The sequence below is a fragment of the Taudactylus pleione genome, unplaced genomic scaffold, assembly GCF_031769625.1.
Source record: "Taudactylus pleione unplaced genomic scaffold, aTauple2 ptg000538l, whole genome shotgun sequence".
In the NCBI taxonomy this organism is placed as follows: Eukaryota; Metazoa; Chordata; class Amphibia; order Anura; family Myobatrachidae; genus Taudactylus; species Taudactylus pleione.
Genome location: NW_028284940.1, coordinates 686,524 through 708,339, shown reverse-complemented (window position 1 = coordinate 708,339; position 21,816 = coordinate 686,524). Strand labels below are relative to the sequence as shown.

At 45.6% G+C, this 21,816-nt stretch overlaps 1 protein-coding gene across 1 annotated transcript in view; it reads left to right on the top strand.

The window, feature by feature from the left end:
* The window catches only part of HEATR6 (HEAT repeat containing 6), a 99,698-nt gene that overhangs the window by 29,865 nt on the left and 48,017 nt on the right, over window positions 1-21,816 (top strand). Inside the window, exons 6-8 of the mRNA XM_088451149.1 lie at window positions 1,827-1,928; window positions 8,086-8,223; window positions 17,550-17,833. Coding sequence (XP_088307275.1) covers window positions 1,827-1,928; window positions 8,086-8,223; window positions 17,550-17,833 — 524 coding nt within the window. The remainder of the gene's footprint in view (window positions 1-1,826; window positions 1,929-8,085; window positions 8,224-17,549; window positions 17,834-21,816) is intronic.

Sequence of the window (21,816 nt, the reverse complement as noted above, 5' to 3'; positions counted from 1 at the left end):
ATCCTAGTTGAAATCAGTGTAAAGTGCCTGAAGCCCAGGACATAACGGCCTGCTTAACGTCACTGTTGGTTGCGAATCACCTCCCACCCAGGTGCTTCTTCAATATTCCAAAGAGAAGGAAATCACTTATTGCCAGGTCAGGGCGGTAGGGTAGTGTTCCAGTACCTCCCAATGGTAGTGCTGTAGCAACTCACGTGTGTGGCCTGGCATTATTGGGCAGCAATACAACCCCTGTTCACAGCAAGTTTTCAACTAATTGTCCTCCACGGGTTGGGTACGGGATGCCGGCTGTCAGAATCCCGACGCCAGCATCCCAAACTGGTTAGGATACTGACACCTGTTGGTAAGTATCCTAACCCTACCCCTAACCCTCCCTCCCCACAGCCTAACCCTAATCTCCCCCTAGTACCTAAGCCCACTACTTACCTTCAAGAAGCCAGCGCTAGGATTCTGACAGGTGTCAGATTCTGACGCTGGCATCCACCCTGTCGGTATTATAACTACATCCCGTCCTCCATAACTGGCTCAATGTGTCACAATAGCGGACTACATTCACAGTATCTCCCTTGTGGTCCCAAAACAGTCGCCATGACAGTCTTTGCTGATGGAGTTGTTCTGACTTTCTTTGAAGGTGGGAACGATGCGCGTTTCCATGTCATGGATGCTTGCTTCATCTCTGGTGTCACATGATACATCCACTTTACTTCGCCTGTAACAATACACTACAGGGACTGCACTCCCCCCACATGGTACTGCGTCAAGTGCACAAGAGACAAATCCCATTTGTGAGCTCCTGTGCGTTGCTTCAGTACCCAATGTGAACACTTTTCCCTGTACACCAGTTTCTCAATAACAATGTTGTACACAGTACCCACTGAGATACTCAGTTTGTCAGCAATATCATAAACTTGAATGGGTCTGTCCTCCCGAATCAGACCTTAAATGAGGCACATATCGTCATCTGTGGTGGATGTCCTTGGCTGGCCGGATCGCTGCTTATCTTAACTGTCTGTCCTGCCGTACACCAAATCCAAACTTGTTTCCATGACATGAAGTTGTCACTGTACACCTCCACAAGTTGGCGATGAATTTCAGCTACTGATGTGCCATTTAGACGCAGAATGGTAGTGGGGGAATCAGTGGACTACTTGCTCTGGCCTGGAGGGAAATTAGAATGAAATAGAGAACATTAGAAACGTGAGAGGTCTTGTTACCTGAATTATTGAACCACCCTCTTATATCTCTTACCCCTGTAAAGCAAATAGTGGTTCCAACTCCATTGCCTAACCTTTGAGGTGTCTCCTGCTGAATCTCTAATAGTATATTGCAAAACCATTCACTAGAACTCCCATGGAACTCAGCTGAAAGGCTATGAAGACTTCCCATTTCCAAGAGCTACTCTGAGCCAGTTCCTAATGGATATAAGTCTGGCAGTGTCTCAGTGATGTCACTAGTTCCAGGCCAATTGAGCTGCTACATACTTGCTTAGCCCGCAATATGGATGCCTTCATTGTGTGTATGTTACAGGTCTACTTAAAATTAAACTGAATGATCATATTTCATTGAACTTGTTACAGTGTTTTTTAACCTTCTTATGTGAGGATAATGGTTTGAGGACCTACTGCAACTCCTGAGTTCTTTTTGACAAGTTTTTGGAGCAATACAGTTGTCCAGTAGGCTCAAAATAGCTTTATAAAATGTGCATAGCTGAAGTCAGTAATTTTTCAATTAAGTAACAAACACTTTCAATTGTAAAATAAAAAAAATGTAGGTTAATGCTGGTTATAAGTTTTGTTATTTGAAGCCTGTGTTGGTCTCTTTTTCAGTTGCTGCAGAATGCTTTAAAAGGTATACAGTCTATTTTAAATGGTAGCAAAATGTCATTAGTGGAAACTGATCAACTTGGATCTCTGCTCGCTGTTCTCAAGGTAATGTTGTTGGTTGTTTTTTTTTATTTCTTTTTATTGGTTTTCAACACAAAGAAAACAGACCACAAGAAACAAATATGAAGTGTATATATAACAAGAATGAGGATATAGACATATCCATAAATAGTTCTTGCATAATACAGAAGAATAACTGTGATCACAGCCGAGAGAAACAAACCTTTACTCAACCAGAAAAAAGGCCTAATGTGCTGGTAACCAACTGTCAGGGCCGTAACTAGGGTAGTGCGACCAGTGCCATCGCACAGGGTACCGCAGGGCAGGGGGCACTGTTTGGGCCTGTCCATTTTCCTGTTTATTATCATTCTCACTTGCAGCTTCCTCTTTTATCCCCAGCATCTCCTGGCCTCACCTATCTCTTCCCTGGCCCTTCCCCATGAGGCATTGGCCCTTTTTCAGGTGTACTATCTTATGTCCCTATTTAAAAAATGAGGCGGGGGGGGGGCGCGCCAATGTTCTCTCTGGCACAAGGCACCAAAAAGTCTAGTTACGGTTCTGCCAACTGTAGATCTGTACTTAGGGCTGGATTCAATTAGGTTTGATTCTTATCGCGCAAGGAAACAGTAACATCGAGCGGCCATCTTGCCTTTGCAGCAGGTCTGACCTTCCACAGCCTTGGAGGCTCGCCAGACACGCAGAGCTGCGTAGAAGATCACATGGGCTAATTTATTCCTGCCAATGAAACTGCTTTCAAACGCGTTTTTCAGATCTGGTCATACAAGGAATGTGAGGCATGAAGGAGTCAGTCATGCTAAATAATCAGCAGGCAATTTACTAACAATGGGCTCAATTCAATTCAGTGTGATGCTGAATAGCCCCGGGAGGGAGCTCCGGGAGCTACTCAATCCACCGCGCTGTTTGGTCCGACAATTGTCAGTTAAGTCTGAGAATGTCGGTTCTCGCAACTTAACGTGTGTTTAGTCGCAAGAACCGGCATTCTCCGACTAAAGTGCCAGCTGTGCAGCTGTTAGCTCTGCGCTAAGCAGGAAAACAGCCGTGCGGCGGTGCGAGAAGAAATCCTTTTATAGGACCAAACAGTGCAATGAATTGAATAACTCTTGAGCGTATTACACCTTTCAGAACCAGCACAAGATAGAGCAAGATCAATCCTGGAGAAGGAACAGTGAGAGGAGGAAAAACAAGAGTATTGTCAGACGCTAGGATTCTCTAAGCTTCTAGGCATACACAAGATTCATCTCCCATAAAAAAGTGACAAAATTAGACATACCTGGAATAACACTGGCCCCACTCTCCAGCCACCTATTCAAACTATTCAAAATGTTACTAAAGTCCCCAAGGCAGAGCACAGGGACATCAGGAAAAATCACAACATTTCTTAGGCATGTCAATAAAAGGCATAGACCACTAAGAGAAGGACTGGGGAGGAGTTGACTGATGCAGAGATAATAACCTAGTGACCCAGTGGATCGGCCTTGGCTGTATGCACATATGTAAATATTTATGTATGATAGCAGAAACTCCCCTAGAATTATGATAATGGGAGTAATAAAACCACCCCACCCAAGGTATTTTCAAGGCCAATATCCGATTTCCCACAATGTCTGGCTCAAAGGACCAGAGATGCCTCAAGAGGAGTAATCTTCTTAAGACCTGTAACATTCCACAAAAGAACCTTCAGTCCATTAGGACACAATTAATCAATATACATGATAGATTATAGTAGAGAAGGCACAAAAAGGAAATATTGCTTGTGAGCACCCAGCGAGTCACAAAACCAAGATCCTTCAAATTGCACCGTAAACTCTCTTCCAGTGTACAAATTTGCTTCTTCATAGATGCAGAAATACCCTCCAACATGGATATTCAACTTCCATCCTCCTCCACTCTCTCACGCATCTTTTGTATATCTTGACGGATCAAGGATGCATCAGTTTGGAACTAGGCAATATTTGACCCTTTTCTCAGTCATAATGGCCTGTAATAAATGTTATAAAGTAATCTCCTACCTCCCAATCAACTCTAGAACTGCAGGTGGCGTCCCAGACTGCATAGGAAGAGATGTAACAGAGGAGCCTGAAGCAGAGCTTTGTGCGAGATTATTATTAGAATGGGCAGGGAGAATGGAGGGCTCCCAGCAGCAATAGGAGTGTCACAACTGAGAGGTGATGCAAACAGCTAGAAGGTAACAGGGGGATATATAGCAGGTAAAACTCCACAGAGGCACTGCAAGGTCAGACAGGAGGAAAGGCACTAGAACAGCTTGCCACAGTTTCAGCAAGGTTAGTCAGGCCAGAGTACTTTGAAATAACTGCAGTGAGGAGTTAAAATGGCTGCCACACATGTAATGAGAACGGCTGCAGCAAGTAGAGGCACTCTCAACGGGACACTATTCTAAGAGGGCTGCAAAGCCATCCATCACCAGATCCAGGGGCCGCAGCCCAGTGACTCTGACAAGCTCTTCCAGGAACACAGCGCCCCCTCAATTACCCACCACACACCTTCAGTTGACAGGGACACTTATTCAGCCCCCAGGACTGAGCAGACAGACAGATCCCGTTTGGCTCCACTGCAGCTTGTTAGTGTGGTCTGAAATTGACTACACACATAACCACTGATGGCTCAATGTGGCCTATCTTCTGTCTGCATTTCTGGCCATGGCCGATAATGATCCTCTCCTATTCATTATCAGATATTTATATATTTTCTACCAATTGCCTGATATTACAGCTTGAATGTGCACCTTTATAAGGGGCCCTTTATTTATTAACAATTGCAATCTTCGCGTCGGCATGTATCAAATAGCCCCCACATGGACAGGGGCTCTGTAAGGGGACACGTCCCTGCGAGGTGCTCCGAGTGAAGACCGTTGTAATACATAAGCTTAGTAGGAGAGGAATAGGATTCCTTTGTGGGGCTCTCTTTATAATATGATGAAAGTTTTTTTTGTTATTAAAACTTTCACTTTTAATAGTATATTAATAAAATATTATGTTGTTTTAACATTTCCCAGAATTAGCAATGGAATACTGGAAAGGTTATTAAAGTGCATAAGTAGGCTAATTTCTCAAAATTAGTTTAGAAAAAAAATGTGTATTTCTTTAACAAATTAGATTATATATAATAAGGTGAAAATATGTAAAATATTTACAGTACTATATTGTTTATAATGAATTCCTAGTACTTTATAGGTAATAGGCACATGATGGCAGTGCTTAAATGTAATCTACCGAAGATAAAACAGAGCAGAGAATTACTGTTTGTTGATGCACCCCAAAATATTGTGTACCCAACAGATAACTACCATTAGTTTCTTTAATGGGGCACAATCAGATAATGATCACATACAAAATTATAAAAGCAAACCTCTTTACAAATGTAGAGCTTAAAGCATGTACTATATGCTGGTTAGTGTACATCAGGTGTCATGTATCCAACACCTGTATGCAATTTGTCTCTAAAAGGGCGCAGTCCCAGTTAAATGTCCTAGATATAGCATCACTGTTATATATTTAAAAATATTTGACAGAATACACAAATAATGGCATAATGTATTCAGCAATTAAGTATAGGTAATGTTGGTACACTCTTAGGTAAATATTTCAGGTAAAATTAATTCCTCCTTATAAAGTGTTACCATATATAAACTATTGGTCTCCTAGTTGCCAAAATGTAACAGGTTAGTGTCAGCATTAAATATATCAAATAAATATAATGAATTTCTTTCAGTGCTCCTAAATGGTTAGAAATGTAAGGTGGGACATCCTATATGTAAAACAAAGTGAGACCAAATCTATATTCCCCTACAATTCTGTCTGTGTATCTACAGCGGATGAGAGAACACTGGGGTAACCAGGTGTGAGAAGAAAGGGAAGGGGTGCTTCTGCTGTCCTCACAGCTAGCATGGGAACCTGTTGTCAGAAGACATTGCAGGAAACTCCTAGCTGTGAGTGGTGATAAGGAGCTCTGGAGGAGAACTGTACCTGAGTGCAGAGAAATCTCTCATCCTGTGCCTGGAGGTTGAAGCCATTAGTGCTAGCGCCTTTCTTGAAAGATTGACATGCGTTCCTCCCTGGGCAAGGGAAGTGTCTTGATCACAATCGAAATCAGGCTGTTTTTGTGATCAAGCCCTCCCTGAGTGTCAATCTTCCCAGTTTTTAACTTTTGTAGCTGTGTGTGCTTGCTACAACTACAGATGTGTCCTCATACATGCTGCGTGACTTGCCTGGCGTGAGTGAGCCGTCGGGCCCCATGCAACCCTTCTAGTGTTGGGTGTCTTTCTTTGCAGAAAGTGCGTGTAAATCGCATTGCGATGCGACTAGGAAGCAAGAACAGACTGATTACTTTGATATGCAACACTTAAAACAGCATTCTCTTATGCGCAAAATACAAGAGCCACAGTTATCCTGACAGTATCCCTAATACTTAATATAGAACATAAATGAAACACAAAGGACACGCCCTCCTTATTGTAATACAGTAAAAAAGGTTGAAAGTCTTATTGATGAGAAAGTACCCCACAGGAGTATTATATCTCCTGAAGTTCCAGCGTCATAAACGTATAATCCAATAACGATGCAGCCTCCGTCACCCAAAATCTTTTTTAACCAGTGTGTACATGTGGGACCTCAAACAAAACAAAAATGTGCTTCTCATGGCATAAAATCATTTAATACCCATACACATTTAAATATAAAAGGGGGATACGTTCGGCATCAATCCTGGCGCCGACATCCCGACCGCTGTAATACCGAAGGCAAATAGTGGGGTTGGGGGGAGGGTTAGGTTTTAGGGGTTAGGCACTAGGGAAAGGCTAGGGTTAGTCACTAAAGGGGGAGTTTTAGGTTTAGTGTGTGGGGTTTAGGCACTGGGGGGTTACTGTCAGGCATCGGAGAGGAAGAGTTAGGGTAGGGAGAGGGTGAGTGTTGGTATTCTAATCCTGTCAGCATTCTGACCACCGGCATCCCGAGCAGCGGCATCCTGTACCCAACCCATAAAAGGACAATGGTGAGCCAATCTGCATACCAGAACAGAGTAATCAATAAGCGCATCACAAGTAAAAAGTATTCCAAGATGTTCTGCCCCTATATTTGAGTGCACCTAGTCTCTAAATAAAGCACGACGGAACTTGACCTGAAAAAGCTGCAGCCTTTGCATTGTAGCACTTCGTATACAAATTCAGAGGCTCAGTCACATATCAAATTAATTGGCACAGTCTGCTTTTGCATCCTAGTGGCATTGCAATGTAATTGAGACGCATTCTCTGCAAAAAAAAGCCGCTGGCCAGTTGCAGACTCTCTCGGGATCTGGTACGCCAAAAGGGGCTTTTTGCCACGACTAGAGCAAAGATGTGTAAGGACACATCTGTAACTGCAATTTCCAACCCTCCAACATGACCCCTTCCATCCGGTACACAATGCGCTGCTCCTGGAATTCCTTCTTACTTGATGATTGCATCCACCTGTGGTGAAACACCTTTCTCATCTATTAATGGAGCGTACACACGGTCAGATTTGTCAGACTTGTCAGATTTGTCAGATGAACGATTGAACGATTAAACGATCTGAACGATTTGAACGATTTGTCCAAAGTTTTGAACGATTTGAACGATTGAACGATTTTTGACTGCATTAAAATGAATGGAATCGTCCAAGTCTGACTGCAAACCCATCAGATGTCAGATATCGTTATCTGACAAACGGGAACGCGCATCGTTGATCGTCCATCGTTCAGGCATGTCAGATATGAACGATTTTCCTTCAGATATGAACGACTGAACGATTTTTAAATCGTTATCGTCCATATCTGAAGAAAAAATCTGATCGTGTGTATGCACCATAACTTGCTCAACACAGGTGGCTGCAATCATTAATTAGGTGGGAAGTCCAGGAGCAGAGCATTCTGTACCGGCTGGAAGGGGTCATGTTGGAGGGTAGGCAATTTATACAACATTAAAACATTAGCAGACGGCACTGCATTGTATTATTTTTAATAATGCTTTCTGAGGTAAAAATATTCTCTTGGTTGTTCATTTCTGTAAATAATGCTGTAAGTATGCTAAGTATTAAGCAATTTGATTTTGTAGTATACTGTGTTTCTTACCTCCACTTTGCCTCAGTAACTTATTAATAACTAAAGTATCAATCTGTTTATAGTAATTGTGAATATTATTGAATTCTAGAAATATATGTTTCATGGACTTCCGGGACTCAATATTGAAATGCCTTCAGTTCTGTATCCAGCTCCTCTACCTCAGTATGATGGAAGATCACTTACAAAACCAGAGCAAAGTGATGCAACCACCGTTCGACAAACTTGGGTAAATACCACTGTTTGGGGGAACCTTGTGTGACATAACACTAACTACAATACAGCTTTATACCGCAGGCTTTGTGAAATAGTAAATAAGATGTAAAAGGGGAACAGATGTTCGGTCTATTCCATAGAACTTCCAACTAAGATATATGTACCCTCTCTTTTTTCTCTCATTGCCTGCACTCTACAGAAGATTAAGAGCGAAGCAGTAGAGGTCACAGCGGAGCTTCTGTTTTGGCATCGCCATCTGTGGTTTGCAGTGGCTTAGTGCGATGCTTCTAGAAAAGTCTTGGATGCATACACACGGTCAGATATGTCAGATGAATGATTTGCAAACGATTGAACGATTTCTTACTGTATTAAAATGAATGGAAATCGTCCAAAACTGACTGCAAACACATCAGATATCGTTATCTGACAAACTGGAACGCTCATCGTTCATTGTTGCCCACATGTCAGATTTTTCTTTCAGATATGAACGATTGAACGATTTTTAAAATAGTTACGTTCTGATCTGAAGAAAAATCTGACCGTGTGTATGCACCATTACTCCTCTGTCAGATCTTCTGCATTAGAGACTGATTCTGCATCCCAATTCAAACACTGCCTTTGACTGTGTTAGAAATTGAACAGTCATTCATAGCCAAAACTCAAATGAGTCTATTACAATGTAATTGTGTCACTTCTTAAAGTTAGAAACTAAAATTCACCCTACTATTATTATTATTATTATTATTATTGGGATTTGGAAGACATTATTCTATTGTACAAACCTAAGCTGTTTGATCCTGATTATGCTACTGTTATGCAGATTGTCTATTTCCTGTAGGGCGAATTCGACAAGTTTCTTGCTCTAATTACCCTGATAGTTTCAGTGTCTGCATTAATTATTTTTCTGTACACTAGCTTGGCATCTGCTGAATATATTTATCACTGGGAGAGCTACATGTTTTATAGTGTAAATAGCAGAAGGATCTATGATTAGACACTAGATGCTTAATTTTATGTATGTTAACTAACATTTAGGCAATATTGGACCACTACCTTAGTTGTGCTCCCAAGAATAAAGTAACCAATACGTGGGTACAGAGGGCCTGATTCAGAGCCGGACGCTATTTGTGCTCGCTCGTTCAGAAAAAGGGGCCGGCTATTTAAATTGAGCGCTCGCTCTTTGCGGTCTGTTGACGCCTCTATGTCTGAGCGAGCGAACGAAACATGCGCTTGCTATTTTGTAAAGACGCCCCCTGGCCGCTCGCATCCTACGTCATCTCCGCTATTTATTAGATTAATCGAGTACATCGAAAGGCATCTGAACTGCTCGCAGTGCTTGCGGTAGGATTTTCCTACCGCAATCATGCGAACAGTTCAGGCTAAGAAACAACCAAGTGACGTGGTCGATGACGCTGCTTAGTTAATTATGCACACCCTTAAAACACCCGTTTTGACCGTTTGGCACGCCTGCGTTCGGATCTCCACTCCCCGTTTTCAAGCACCTTCCCCTGTTACCACCCACAAACGCCTCATCCTGTCACTCAAATTAGCAGGCACTCGCTATTTTGCGAGCACTCGATTTCCGACCGCAATGACTGGTTGGAGCATGCGCATTACGACCCATACGCATGCGCAGATGTGCGAACATCGCTCGGAGCGAACGAGCGGCCGCTTACGAGCGGCTCTGAATCAGGCCCAGAGTGCAAAGGGCAAAACTAGTTTTGGAGCACGCTTTAGTTTAGTACTGTATATATGTATATAGTAATAGACTGAAAATTAACGTAAGTTTTAATCTATATACCCAAAAAATCTCTCCCTCATTCAAATATGCACATGCTCACATTATTATTGCTCCACTACGAGAAGATCATAGTTTTTGTCTATACAGTGTTTATGCAATATACATGTTTATGCTGTGAAGATACAAGATCGTTATCATCTGCAACAACAAATTGTTGACGGTTGTGCTCATATTCAGCCAGACATGTTGGTCAAGGTTCATCAGGAATGGGAAAAGATAATAGCCTTAACACTGCAACATGGTGGACAGCACTACGAACATATCCTCTAAACTTTGTTAAATCCTCGAGAATGAATAAAGATATGTAAAAACGGTAAAAACGAAGAACACCATTGCTTTTCTTATGAAATTCTGCATCTGTTTGATGTCACATGACTACCTTACCAATTAAAAATGTTATAAAATCAAGATGGCTGATTTCAAGACATACCCAAAAAAGTTTTCCCACACTTCAATATCATGTGTAGACATTTAGATTTATATTTTCTTGCTCATTTCCTTTTTATAAGGGTGTTGCCACACTTATGAATCACCCTGTATAAATTGTTGCCAGAGACTAACATATTTTTACCATAAACAAACCTGTCTATCTTTAATATTACCTTATTCCAGATTACTTCCTAGTATCCTGCCATGTTGTAGTTCTACGCATAGTATTTGTTACCATACTTTTTTGTACTGCAGACTTTAAGCAAATGCTAATTTGCCTGGTCTAACCACAAGCCCATTGCTTCACAAATTCCTATTACAAAGTAGTCTTCCTGGCTGTTTTTTCTTTTTATTTCTGCTGGGCTTTTTTCCTTCAGTTAACCAATTTGGATGCATGATCTTTGTTTTATATAGACAATGTTTGATACCATAGTGTCATACGAATTTAGCTTTTCCACTCTGTTTGATAGTGGAAGGAGCAGGGTCCTCCAACAGCACAATCTTACATTCTAATGCTAATCTTGTCATATATAGCCCAGTCCAGACTAATATAATTGAGTGTTACTGTCTCCCATAAGAACAGCACTCTTATGTCCTGATATACTATGCACAGAATGTAACAGGTTTTGGTTGGGGTAAATTTTAGCTGTGATTTTGTTGTGCTTCTTAAAACTGTTTTTCTACATTAGGGTCCATAGGGTATCCACAGGATACCTTGGGGTATAGGCGATGGCGGCAGACATCCAGGCACCACAGAGTTAAAAACTTCTCCATCCTCCCAGGATGCACTGGGGTCCCTCTCTTATACCCCGCCCCCGAGCCTCAGGCACTCAGGTTTCGTCGGTGCCTGGCCGAAGTCGGATGCACCGTACAGAGTGGGGGTCTGCAGGCCCCTGAAGTTCTTCAATGCAGCTGTGGCTGCACATCTAACGAGCAGACAACATGGACAGTCTGTACTGACGTCCATGTCGTCGCTCCTACACCCCGCTGGTACCAGAACGCCGGTACTGATCCGGGGATGCTGGTGGGTGACTGGGGTCACAGCTAGCGGTGGCCCCGGTTGCCCGGACTGTGGCCGGATTTACGGGGGTTCAGGTAAGCGGCAAGGTCCCGCGGTGGGTCCCAGCCGAATAGCACAGTCCTTAGTCCCCAGGCAGGGGGCTCCCTGGGGACTGGCTGCAGTGTGGAACCAGGCTACTAATCCCTGCGCTTTCCGCTACCCCCTGGGACTGAGGACTGGACAGAAACAGTAAATGTCCAGCGTCCCAGGGGTTAAATGCATGCCAGGGGAGCGCGCTTTCCCTGCTAAGCAGCCTGCGCCTCCCCCGCTGCACACGGCCTCTCCAGAAGGTGGTTAGGCATCTGCATGCGCGCCGCCCCCGGACCAGCCCTCCCTCTGCTCCTCGGTGGCCATTTTAATACATGTGGCAAACACTGCTGGAAGCTGTTAACGCGGTCTGGGTCCCCCTGCATACCTCTCCTCCGGTGCAAGGTCAGTGTATGCAGCACTATTTCCTACCAGGCTGAGGTCTGGTTAGGTGATGAAGCCCAGAAACTGCAGGGTTTTCAAAATTCTGCATTGTATGTGACTTTGGGCTAGCCCTGCTGTCTGTTACTTTCACTTTCACATACTGTTAGCTATTTTCCCTATCCCTGTTTTTCTTCTCTGCTAACCAGCCCTTGCGGTGCGGTGTTGCAAGGGGGATTTATACCTCACTATACAACTTGTTGTGAAGTGCGGTGGTCACATACAGCTCTGGGTCACACACTCAGTATGTCTGACAGTGAGCATGATTTCCCCATTCCACCTCAGTGTACTGTATGCAAGGTACCATTGGCAGAGGGTGATGGTAACTCTGATGGATTATGTAAGGCGTGCCTGCGGTGGCACGGCCGATTCCTGTCACTATACCTGTGCAGGAGCTACCATGGGCTTGTTTTGCTGCGGCACTTACTATCTTAGTGGCCAGTTAATGACAACCCCTGCGTGTCCCCAGATGGGGGTCTCACAGCAGTCTATGGTGTCCTCCCCTATGCAGGGGTTTCCTAAACAGTTAATCGTACCTCAGAGTTTCCCGTTGTCGCCCCCTCAGGTCATCCATGAACCTGCGTGGGCTAATTCACTGTCTACCTCAGTACAACAGCTGTCAGAGGTGTTACAGGGCTAGTCGTCTGTGCGGGCGCAGAAGCGTCTGCTGCAACCTCATCAAGATCAGGATGCTGTGACGACAGATGATGGCTCATACGTGCGGTGCGCACGGCCTTGGTTATTGAGCATAGCGCTCCTCCTATAGCTAAATCAAAATATGCCTTTTTCAAGGATATTAAAAGTGATACTACAGTGTTTCCCCTATCTGATCAGCTAGTGGATCATTTAGAGGAGGCGTGGAAAACGCCGGGTAAGCGTTACCAGCCCCCTAGACGGTTTGCGGTGGCATACCCTTTTGCAGATAATTATTTAGCAAAATGTAATAACCCGCCACAAGTGGATTTACATGTCTAGTAAAGAGTGCTACATTGCCTATGCCCTCTATGTCCTCCTTAAAGGATCCAACGGATCGCAGGGTAGAAATATTCCCTTGCAGGAGGCGTGTCCAGGCCGGCTTTGGCCGTGTGCTGGGTGGCAAGAGCTATGGAGTACTGGGCTGATACCTTGGAGGCATCCCTGGACCCAGACTCGTCACCTGATCAGGTGGAGTTGGTGGGTAATTTAAGGGACTCAGCTGCCTACATTTATGAGGCAGCTTTAGATATGGGCCTCATGGCGTCCAAGATCTCCTCGGCAGCAGTGGCGGCTCGTCGTATCCTGTGGCTGCGTTCTTGGAAGGCGGATGCTGATTCCAAAAAGGGCCTATAGAACGCAGAACAGACCCAGGGTACAGTCCTTTCCTAGGAGGACTGCCGCCAAGAAACCTGCAAAGCCCAGGACGCAGGCCTGGAGTACCAGACGTCCCACTCCCAAGTCCGATGACAAACCTTCGGCCTGACGGGACGGGCCTCTCTTTGGGGGACCTCAAAGTGGGAGGCAGACTTCTGAAATTCGCCCAAAAAGCTGGTGTCTGACCACTTCAAACACATGGGTTGGAGAAGTGGTCTCTCAGGGGTACGCCCTCTCCTTCCGCAGGAGGCCTCCCCGCCGGTTTTTCACCACGGGCCTTCCGTCCAATCAGGACAAGGCCCAGGAACTCAAGAAGGTAATGCACTCGATGTTCCAGAATGGAGTTATAGTGCCAGTTCCTTTGTCTCAGAAGGGATTGAGGTATTACTCCAATCTTTTTCTGATGAAGAAACCCAGTGGGTCCTACCGGCCAATACTCAACCTCAAATCCCTCAACAAATTTCTGAGGGTTCCTCGGTTCATGATGGAGACCCTGCGTTCCATTATTTTAGCAGTGGAACCTGGGGATTTCATGGTGTCGCTGGATATTCAGGATGCTTACCTGCATTTCCCTATTGTCCCAGCACACCAGTGCTTCCTCAGATTTGCAGTGGTCAAGGACCACTTCCAGTTTCAGGCTCTGCCCTTCGGTTTGGCTACAGCACCTCGGGTGTTCATCAAAGTTATGGCCATTATGGCAGCTCCTGCGGTTGCAGCGAGTCCGCCTGTTACCTTATCTGGACGATCTCCTGTTACTGGCGGAGTCCTCAGAGAAACTTCAGCTCTATCTGCAACTAGCAGTCTCTGTATTGCAGTCTCGCGGCTGGCTGATAAATTGGAAGAAGTCCTCCCTGGTACCATCTCAGAGGATGCTCCATCTAGGAGCTCTGTTGGATTCCCAACATCAGAGGATCTTGGTGACGGGAGAAAAGATCTCTGCGTTACAGGCAAAGGTCCGTCTTTGCCTGCAGAGTCGCCGGCTGTCTATTCACTCAGCAATGAGGTTACTGGGACCCATGGTATCCATGTTCGACATGGTGGAGGTTGCCCAGTTTTACTCGAGACCTCTGCAGAAGCTGATCCTCTCCAGATGGAATGGGTCGCCCCAAAGGATAAAGACACAGACTATGGTGTTTTCCCCGGAGGTGCGATTATCTCTGGCCTGGTGGCTACAGACGGTTCACCTGAACAAGGGGCGCCCCTTTTGGATCGCAAACTGGGCCCTTCTGACGACGAATGCCAGTCTCCAGGGCTGGGGAGCGGTGATGGGTCCACACTTCTTTCAGGGAAGGTGGACATCGGTAGAAGCTGCTCTTCCAATAAAAATATTGGAACTGCGGGTAGTATTCAAGGCTCTCCAGCAAGCAAGACAGGTCTTGCAGGGAAAACCTTTGCAGGTACAGTCGGACAACGGCACCACGGTGGCATACATAAACCGCCAAGGAGGGACTCGCAGTCAGGCGGCTCTGACAGAGGTGTCCCGCATTCTAGTATGGGCGGAAAAGCATCTCACCGCAATATCAGCAGTGTTCATACCAGGAGTTCTCCACTGGGAAGCAGACTTTCTCAGCAGTCAAGACGTGCATCCAGGAGATTGGTCTCTTCACCAGGAAGTGTGTCAGCTACTGGTGAACAAGTGAGGCCTTCCAGAGATAGATCTCCATGGCCTCATGACACGACAACAAACTGCCAATGTTCGGGTCAAGAACAAGAGACGCAAAGGCTTGTCTAGTGGCTGCTCTGGTGGTCAAGTGGACCTTCCAGTATGCGTACCTCTTCCCTCCGTTCTCCCTTCTTCCTCGACTGATACGCAAATTCATGCAAGAAGGCGGCATGCTACTGCTGATTGATACAGCGTGGCCCAGGCGGCACTGGTACACGGATCTTCAGGGTCTCTCAGTGAACACTCCGCTGTTGTTGCCTCAACGTCAGGACCTGCTGTCTCAGGGTCCTTGCCTTCATCCGGACCTGAGTCGGCTGTCTTTGACGGCGGGGCTATTGAGACTGCCCTCTTGAGGTCCAGAAGTTCTCCAGCTCTGTGGTCAACACCATGCTGAGAGCTTGGAAGCCTTCATCTGCCAACATCTACCATAGAGTGTGGCGGGCTTTCTTCCAGTGGTGTCGCACTAGAGGTTATGCTCCTCAGGTGTTCAGATTGTCCAGGGTTCTGGCCTTCCTACAGGCGGGTTTAGACCAGAGTCTTCGCCTAGCTTCCCTGAAGGTACAGGTGTCTGCACTTTCAGTGTGGTTTCATCGTATGATTGTTATGCTTCCTGATGTCCTCACCTTAATGCAAGGGGTGCTTCTTATTCAGCCTCCCTTTGTTCCACCTGTGGCACCATGGGATCTGGCTGTGGTCTTGAAGACTCTTCAAGGACAGCCGTTTGAACCACTGGGCTCAGTGGATTTGAAATGGTTACCCATTCAGACTGTATTCCTTCTGCCTATTGCTTTGGCCAGAAGGGTTTCAGAATTGGGAGCTCTCTCATGCAGACCTCAATTTCTAATTTTTCATAGACACAGGGCTGTGCTGCGCACTCATCCTGGGTTTCTTCCAAAGGGGGTATCTAGTTTGCATATCAACGAGGAAATTATTGTACCATAGTTTACTTCACTGGACCTTTCGGTTGGTGAGGCCACCTTGGCTGTGGTGCGGGCTTTGAAAATCCATGTGGACCGCACTTCTGTCTATAGGAAGTCAGACTCTTTGTTTGTCCTTTTATGGCTTCCATAAAAGAGATTGGCCTGCCACTAAACAAACATTGGCAGGATGGATTCGACTGGCTATCTCTGAAGCTTTTGCTCAGGAGGGCCTTCCTGTTCCATCTTCTGTTAAGGTTCATTCCACTAGGTCTGTGGGTCCTTCGTGAGCATCTCGATGTGGCGCCTCAGCTGTTCAGCTTTGCAAGGCGGCCACGTGGTCATCTGTCCATACTTTCGTACGGTATTATGCTTTTGATACCTACGCCTCACAGGATGCTTCCTTCGGGCGACGGATTCTCCTCTCAGCACAGGAGCATCCCCACCCTTGAAGGATACTGCTTTGGGACATCCCCAAGGTATCCTGTGGATACCCTATGGACCCTGATGTAGAAAATATGAGATATGGTAAGAACTTACCTTTGTTATCTCTATTTCTACGAAGTCCATAGGGTTCCACAGGACTCCCGCCCTGTCGCACCTGTACTGCAGATGGGCTGTGGTTCTGGTCACCGGTTTTTCTGTCTCCCTCTGGTGAGAATGTGATTCTTGTGTGTTCCAGACTTTCTTCTCTCTCTCTTTATCCTCCTCCGGCCTATGGCTTGTGACGAAACTGAGTGCCTGAGGCTCGGGGGCGGGGTATAGGAGAGGGACCCCAGTGCATCCTGGGAGGATGGAGAAGTTTTTAACTCTGTGGTGCCTGGATGTCTGCCGCCATCACCTATACCCCAAGGTATCCTGTGGAACCCTATGGACTTCGTAGAAATAGAGATAACAAAGGTAAGTTCTTACCATATATCATATTATTTGAAACCACTCCTTTTGAAATCCCATGGCAAAATAGTTGAAAATTTTGCACTTTTTGCAAATCGAACTGTTTTACATTTCCAGCCTTATGTTTTGTTTATCTGATCATTATCTGGCATGTCTGTAAATGATGTCAGGGGGTCCGCTGAACGCAGGCATGCCAATGCGTTTGAATGCCGTTGCATGGGTGTGCATAAATGATCCACTGCGATGCCCTACGCAGCCTCAGGCCTGATAGCGTGCTTGGAAGTTTAGCAATTTCTGAGTAACTGCTTGTGCAAGTGTGCGTGAGGCTGTGATGGTACTCTAGTGCACCAATGATTTTGCAGTGTGTAAGGTAAAGTGGGCGTCCTTATGTAGTGCAGCGGCGGCATTGTGATCACAATGGATTAGCATACTATTGCAGTTGAACTGTGTGCGTAATCGATATTGCATTCACAGTTGCGTTCCTTGCAGAATCAGGTCCCATATTTGAAAATAAAAGTATATATTTCTTTACTACAGAGGTAATTACACCTGTGGTTGATGTTAAAAGCCAAGCACACATTATTTAACTGTACTATACTGTGATTTATGAGAGTTGCAGAAGGCATATTGCATTAATATATGAAACCAACGGTAAAACTTGCTATTCTGTCGGCTTTGGAAAGGAAAGCACTTTTCTTCCAGTCACTGTTAACATTGCTAATAATGGTATGCTTTGACATCTTTGTATTTCATACAGAATAAAAAGAAGAAATTCAGGGGTAAACAAAAGAGAGGCCAGCAGGAAGAAGAGAAGAAGGATGAAAAGGAGAGTGACTTGGCAGATGGACTGACACCTGCACTAGAAAAACTGAAGCTGGGTGCAGCAGATACCAACTACACTCCCTATTTAGGGCCACAAAAAGCAATAGGAAAAGCTATTGGGAAGGATCTAACAGCTTCACCTTCTGCAAGGTTCAAGAAACTGAACAGCAGTGACTCTGAGTATTCCGATGCAGAAGGCGGTTTGCAAAGTAAAATAAGGTCAGGAGTTTTTTTTGTGTTTTTTTATTTTTTTTTACTTAAACTTTCCATTGAGTGCCGCACCTCTGCATGTATACGAGTCGTTATGGGAGTGCTGGACTCCAATCCATCCATCCATCCATCCACCCACCCACCCATCCATCCATCTTTGTACTAATTAGATTACAGATTCAAGAATTTGTTCTCAGACACAAAATTACAGACAACTAATAAGTCCTTATTTCAGAAAAACTCCATTCATAGACCTGTAAATTAGATTTGTAAAACCCAATCAAAAAATCGATGCTCTGCTTCTCTTCACTGCATCTGACAGTGTAGTAAGTGTGCACAGTACACATATGGCGCTATTGTTTCTGTTCCTTCATCTTTACCATGTGTGTGCCAAGTTAATGATCAGAAATAATGTATATTAAATACCTATTAGAATGAAGATAATTTTCTTTGTACCTGCTTAAGGGCCCCATACATCTGCGACGGATTGCCGCGATCCGGCAACCCGGCATCGCAGAAATGCATCATGTTGGATTTCACCGATATGACAATCGCGATCAAAAAATGATCGTGATTGTCAAATCGGTGAACATCGGATCACTGAACATCGATGATCCACGGTCGGCAGTTCCGACCGGCGGATCGGCGTTTCCCATCTGATCGCAGGATCGTGACAATCGTCGCAGATGTATGGGTACCTTTTAGTTGTGCTATGAATAATAGCAGTGATGAGCGCATTATTCCTGCATGTGCAGGACTGAAGCCCAGAATATTTGAATAATCACTCTGCTCTAATGAATGGTGAGTGATTAGATTACTGTTTAGCAAAAATCAGAAACAATCCATTAGTGCTTCTAATCCTTTTTTTTGTTTGTATCTTTTAATTGTGAAACATTCTCTAATGTTATTGATCTCAATCTCAGAATAGCTTCAGCTCTGCTGAACATTGGAATATGGTGTGCTGATAACTATTTGACAGTGTTTCCCAAACTCATTCCTCAGGGAGCACTAATAGTGCATGCTTTCCATTTTTCCTAGCAGGTGCGCAGGTGTATTCATTAGTGGCTGACACATTTTAAAAGATCCACAGGTAGAGCTAATTATTTCCCTTGCGAGAAAGGCCTGGTGGGATCTTGCAATCGGGACATGTAGATATGAATCCTGTATGTCCAGTGAAACCATGAAGTATCCTGGCTCCATCACCAGCATAATTGACCGTAGAGTTTCCATACGGAATTTTGGCACCCTGACAAATCTGTTGAAAGATTTTAGATTCAGGATAGGTCAGTGCGACCAATTGGGCTTTAGAATCAAAAATAAATTTGAGTAATACCCCTTTCCCTGTTGTGTCACAGGAACAGGCACTATGACTCCTGAGTCCTGGAGGGCCCTAACAACCTCCTAGTAGGCCGAAACCCGGCCGGGTCTGCAGGAAGGTTTGTAGGAACAAACCTCTGAGGGGGATGCCTTAGGAATGTAATGGTATAACCCTGAGAGACCAGCTCTCGTACCCAGGCGTCCGTGGATATCTGCTGCCAGGCCTGGGAAAACTGTTGGCCTCCAACCCTGACATCCTTCAGGGGGAGGCCCGTCCCCTCAGACAGTAGGTTTACCGGCTGGCTTGGAAGCCGGCCGCTTGGTTGACCAAGATTTCTTGGGCTGCAGTTTTCTATGAGACTGACCCTGTCTGGCCGAGGACTGTTTCTTCGTCCTACTCTGTGGATGAAAGGACTGAGATGACGACTGCCTTCTAGAAGTAGACGTAGATGGCAATTCAGCAGACTTTGGTGTTGCCAACGAGTTCATTATATCATCTAATCCTGGTCCACACACAGTACCTTGCCTGTAAAAGGCAAAGACTCCAGAGTCTTTTTAGACCCAGGATCTGTCTTCCAGTTTTTTAGCCAAAGGGTTCTTCAGGCTGCCGCTGAGTTAGCCGAAACCCTAGAAGCCAAGATGCCTGCTTCCCCCAAATACATAGCTGCTTTCTGCATCTGGCCGAGAAGAGACCTGGTCCAATCCTCCATAGCCTTGGCCACCCAGGCTATAGCCGTAGCTGGTCTGTTAATGGCCCCTGAAAAATTGATTTCAAGTGATTATCAAACTTTCTATCCGTAACCTCTTTTAATGAGGATGCTGCAGGAATAGGCAACGTAGTTCTCCTGATTAACCTGGTCACATGAGCATCTACCGTTGGGGGAACCTCCCACTTACTACACGCCCCCTGGTGCAAATGGGTACCGAGAGGTTACATTACTAGTGGCATGAAAATGTTTACTAGGGGTACCCCATGCTTCAGACATGAGATTTGTCAACTGCCCTGACTGAGGGAAATAATCCTTCGCCACTGCTTGATGTCTAAAGATTACCTCCTTAGATGTCAGCACAACCTCCTCTTCCTCCATATTGAGGACAGATCTCACCGCTCTTACTAGAGAGGGGACATACACAAGGGATTGATTGTGTCTCTTCTTTTTTTGAGACTCATTGTCAGATGAGGAGGACGAGTCAGAGTCTTGAGGCAAGACATGACGAGAACCTCTTGTGCCCCTGCTTCTTTATTACCACTGGTCTGTCTACCTGCAAAGAGGCTGATGATGGTAATATACTCTGGCTAGAGTGAACAGCCGCATTAACCCAACAGGGATTCATGGGGGGCAAACACATGGGATGATGTACATGCTGTGAGTACTCCATAGCATGAGGCACTACAGCAGCTGGAGCCTGTACCTCCGTGGCTTTACCTATCAGATAGGACAAAACCTCAGGTGTGATCGCCATCTAGGATGACTCTGTTGCTGGTGCAGGTGTAAAAGAAATATTCGATAACTGTTTACAACAGTTATTACAGAACCCATTCAAGTTAACATCCTGGTCAGACATGCCTGCAGAACAGGACTTACAGGATATAAGCACTGGAGGGATCCCATCCTCACTTTTACCTTCAGACGTGTCAAAAAATATATGAATGGTATACAGTGTTAATGCAATGTGACTTATCAATGAAACACCCCACACACCTGCAGAGGGATGAGGAGAAACACAGTGATAGTTGCACCCGACAGTTTAGAAAACTTAGGCCCTCATTCAGAGCCGTACGCTCTGAGCAGAGCGCACGCTGTGAATGAGGGCCGTCCTCCATAACTATGGAGCGTCCTCCTGGACGCTCGTATAGCTGTGGGTCACCACCCACAGCCTATACGAGCGTGCAGTTTGATGGCCGCGATGGTCGTGACCATCGCGATCATCGAAACTGCGTACAAAAGCCTGTGGTTGAGTTTTTCAACCACAAGGCTCGGAGTGATTTTGGCTCTATCAGAGCCAAAATCACTCCCACTGACATCACTAGTGATGTCAGTGGGCCAGCTTCTGACGGGAGGCGTTCCCGTGGGAACGCCCCCGTCAGGGAGGCACGCCCACCAAAGGGAGCGTGCTGTCAGTCAACATCGACAGCACGTCCCCTTTGAAGAGACACTACGAGCGAAGGAAAATCCTTCGCTCGCCGCGTCTGGCGCATGCGCACGACGGAGCTCCCTCCGTCGTGCGCATGCTCAGTGCAGAACATCGACCCACTTGCGAGCGGACAGCCGCTCGCGAGTGGGTCTGAATCAGGCCCTTAGGCAGTGTACACACAGCAGCTAGCATACAGTCACACACAATGCATAAATATGCACAATTGCTACAGCAATATGGACTCTGGATCAACTGACCAGCCCTCTGAGGGGTGATGGTAGGATATAGAGTGCGCTGTATGCCAAACCCAAGGGAGAGGTATATAGGGAGACAGACCAAACCACTGAGACCAACCGTCAGCAGTGCATGTACAAACGCTAAACTGCGCACGTCTCATACACGAGGTGGTCAATTATGGCAAGCCAGACGTGGGAATCCGTAACCGGAAGTTCGCGTCTGGCGGGGACGATCGGCCAGGGGAGCTCCTTATCTCCCCTAGGCTGCGATTTTGATGGCCGGGTACGCTGAACTACAAGGTA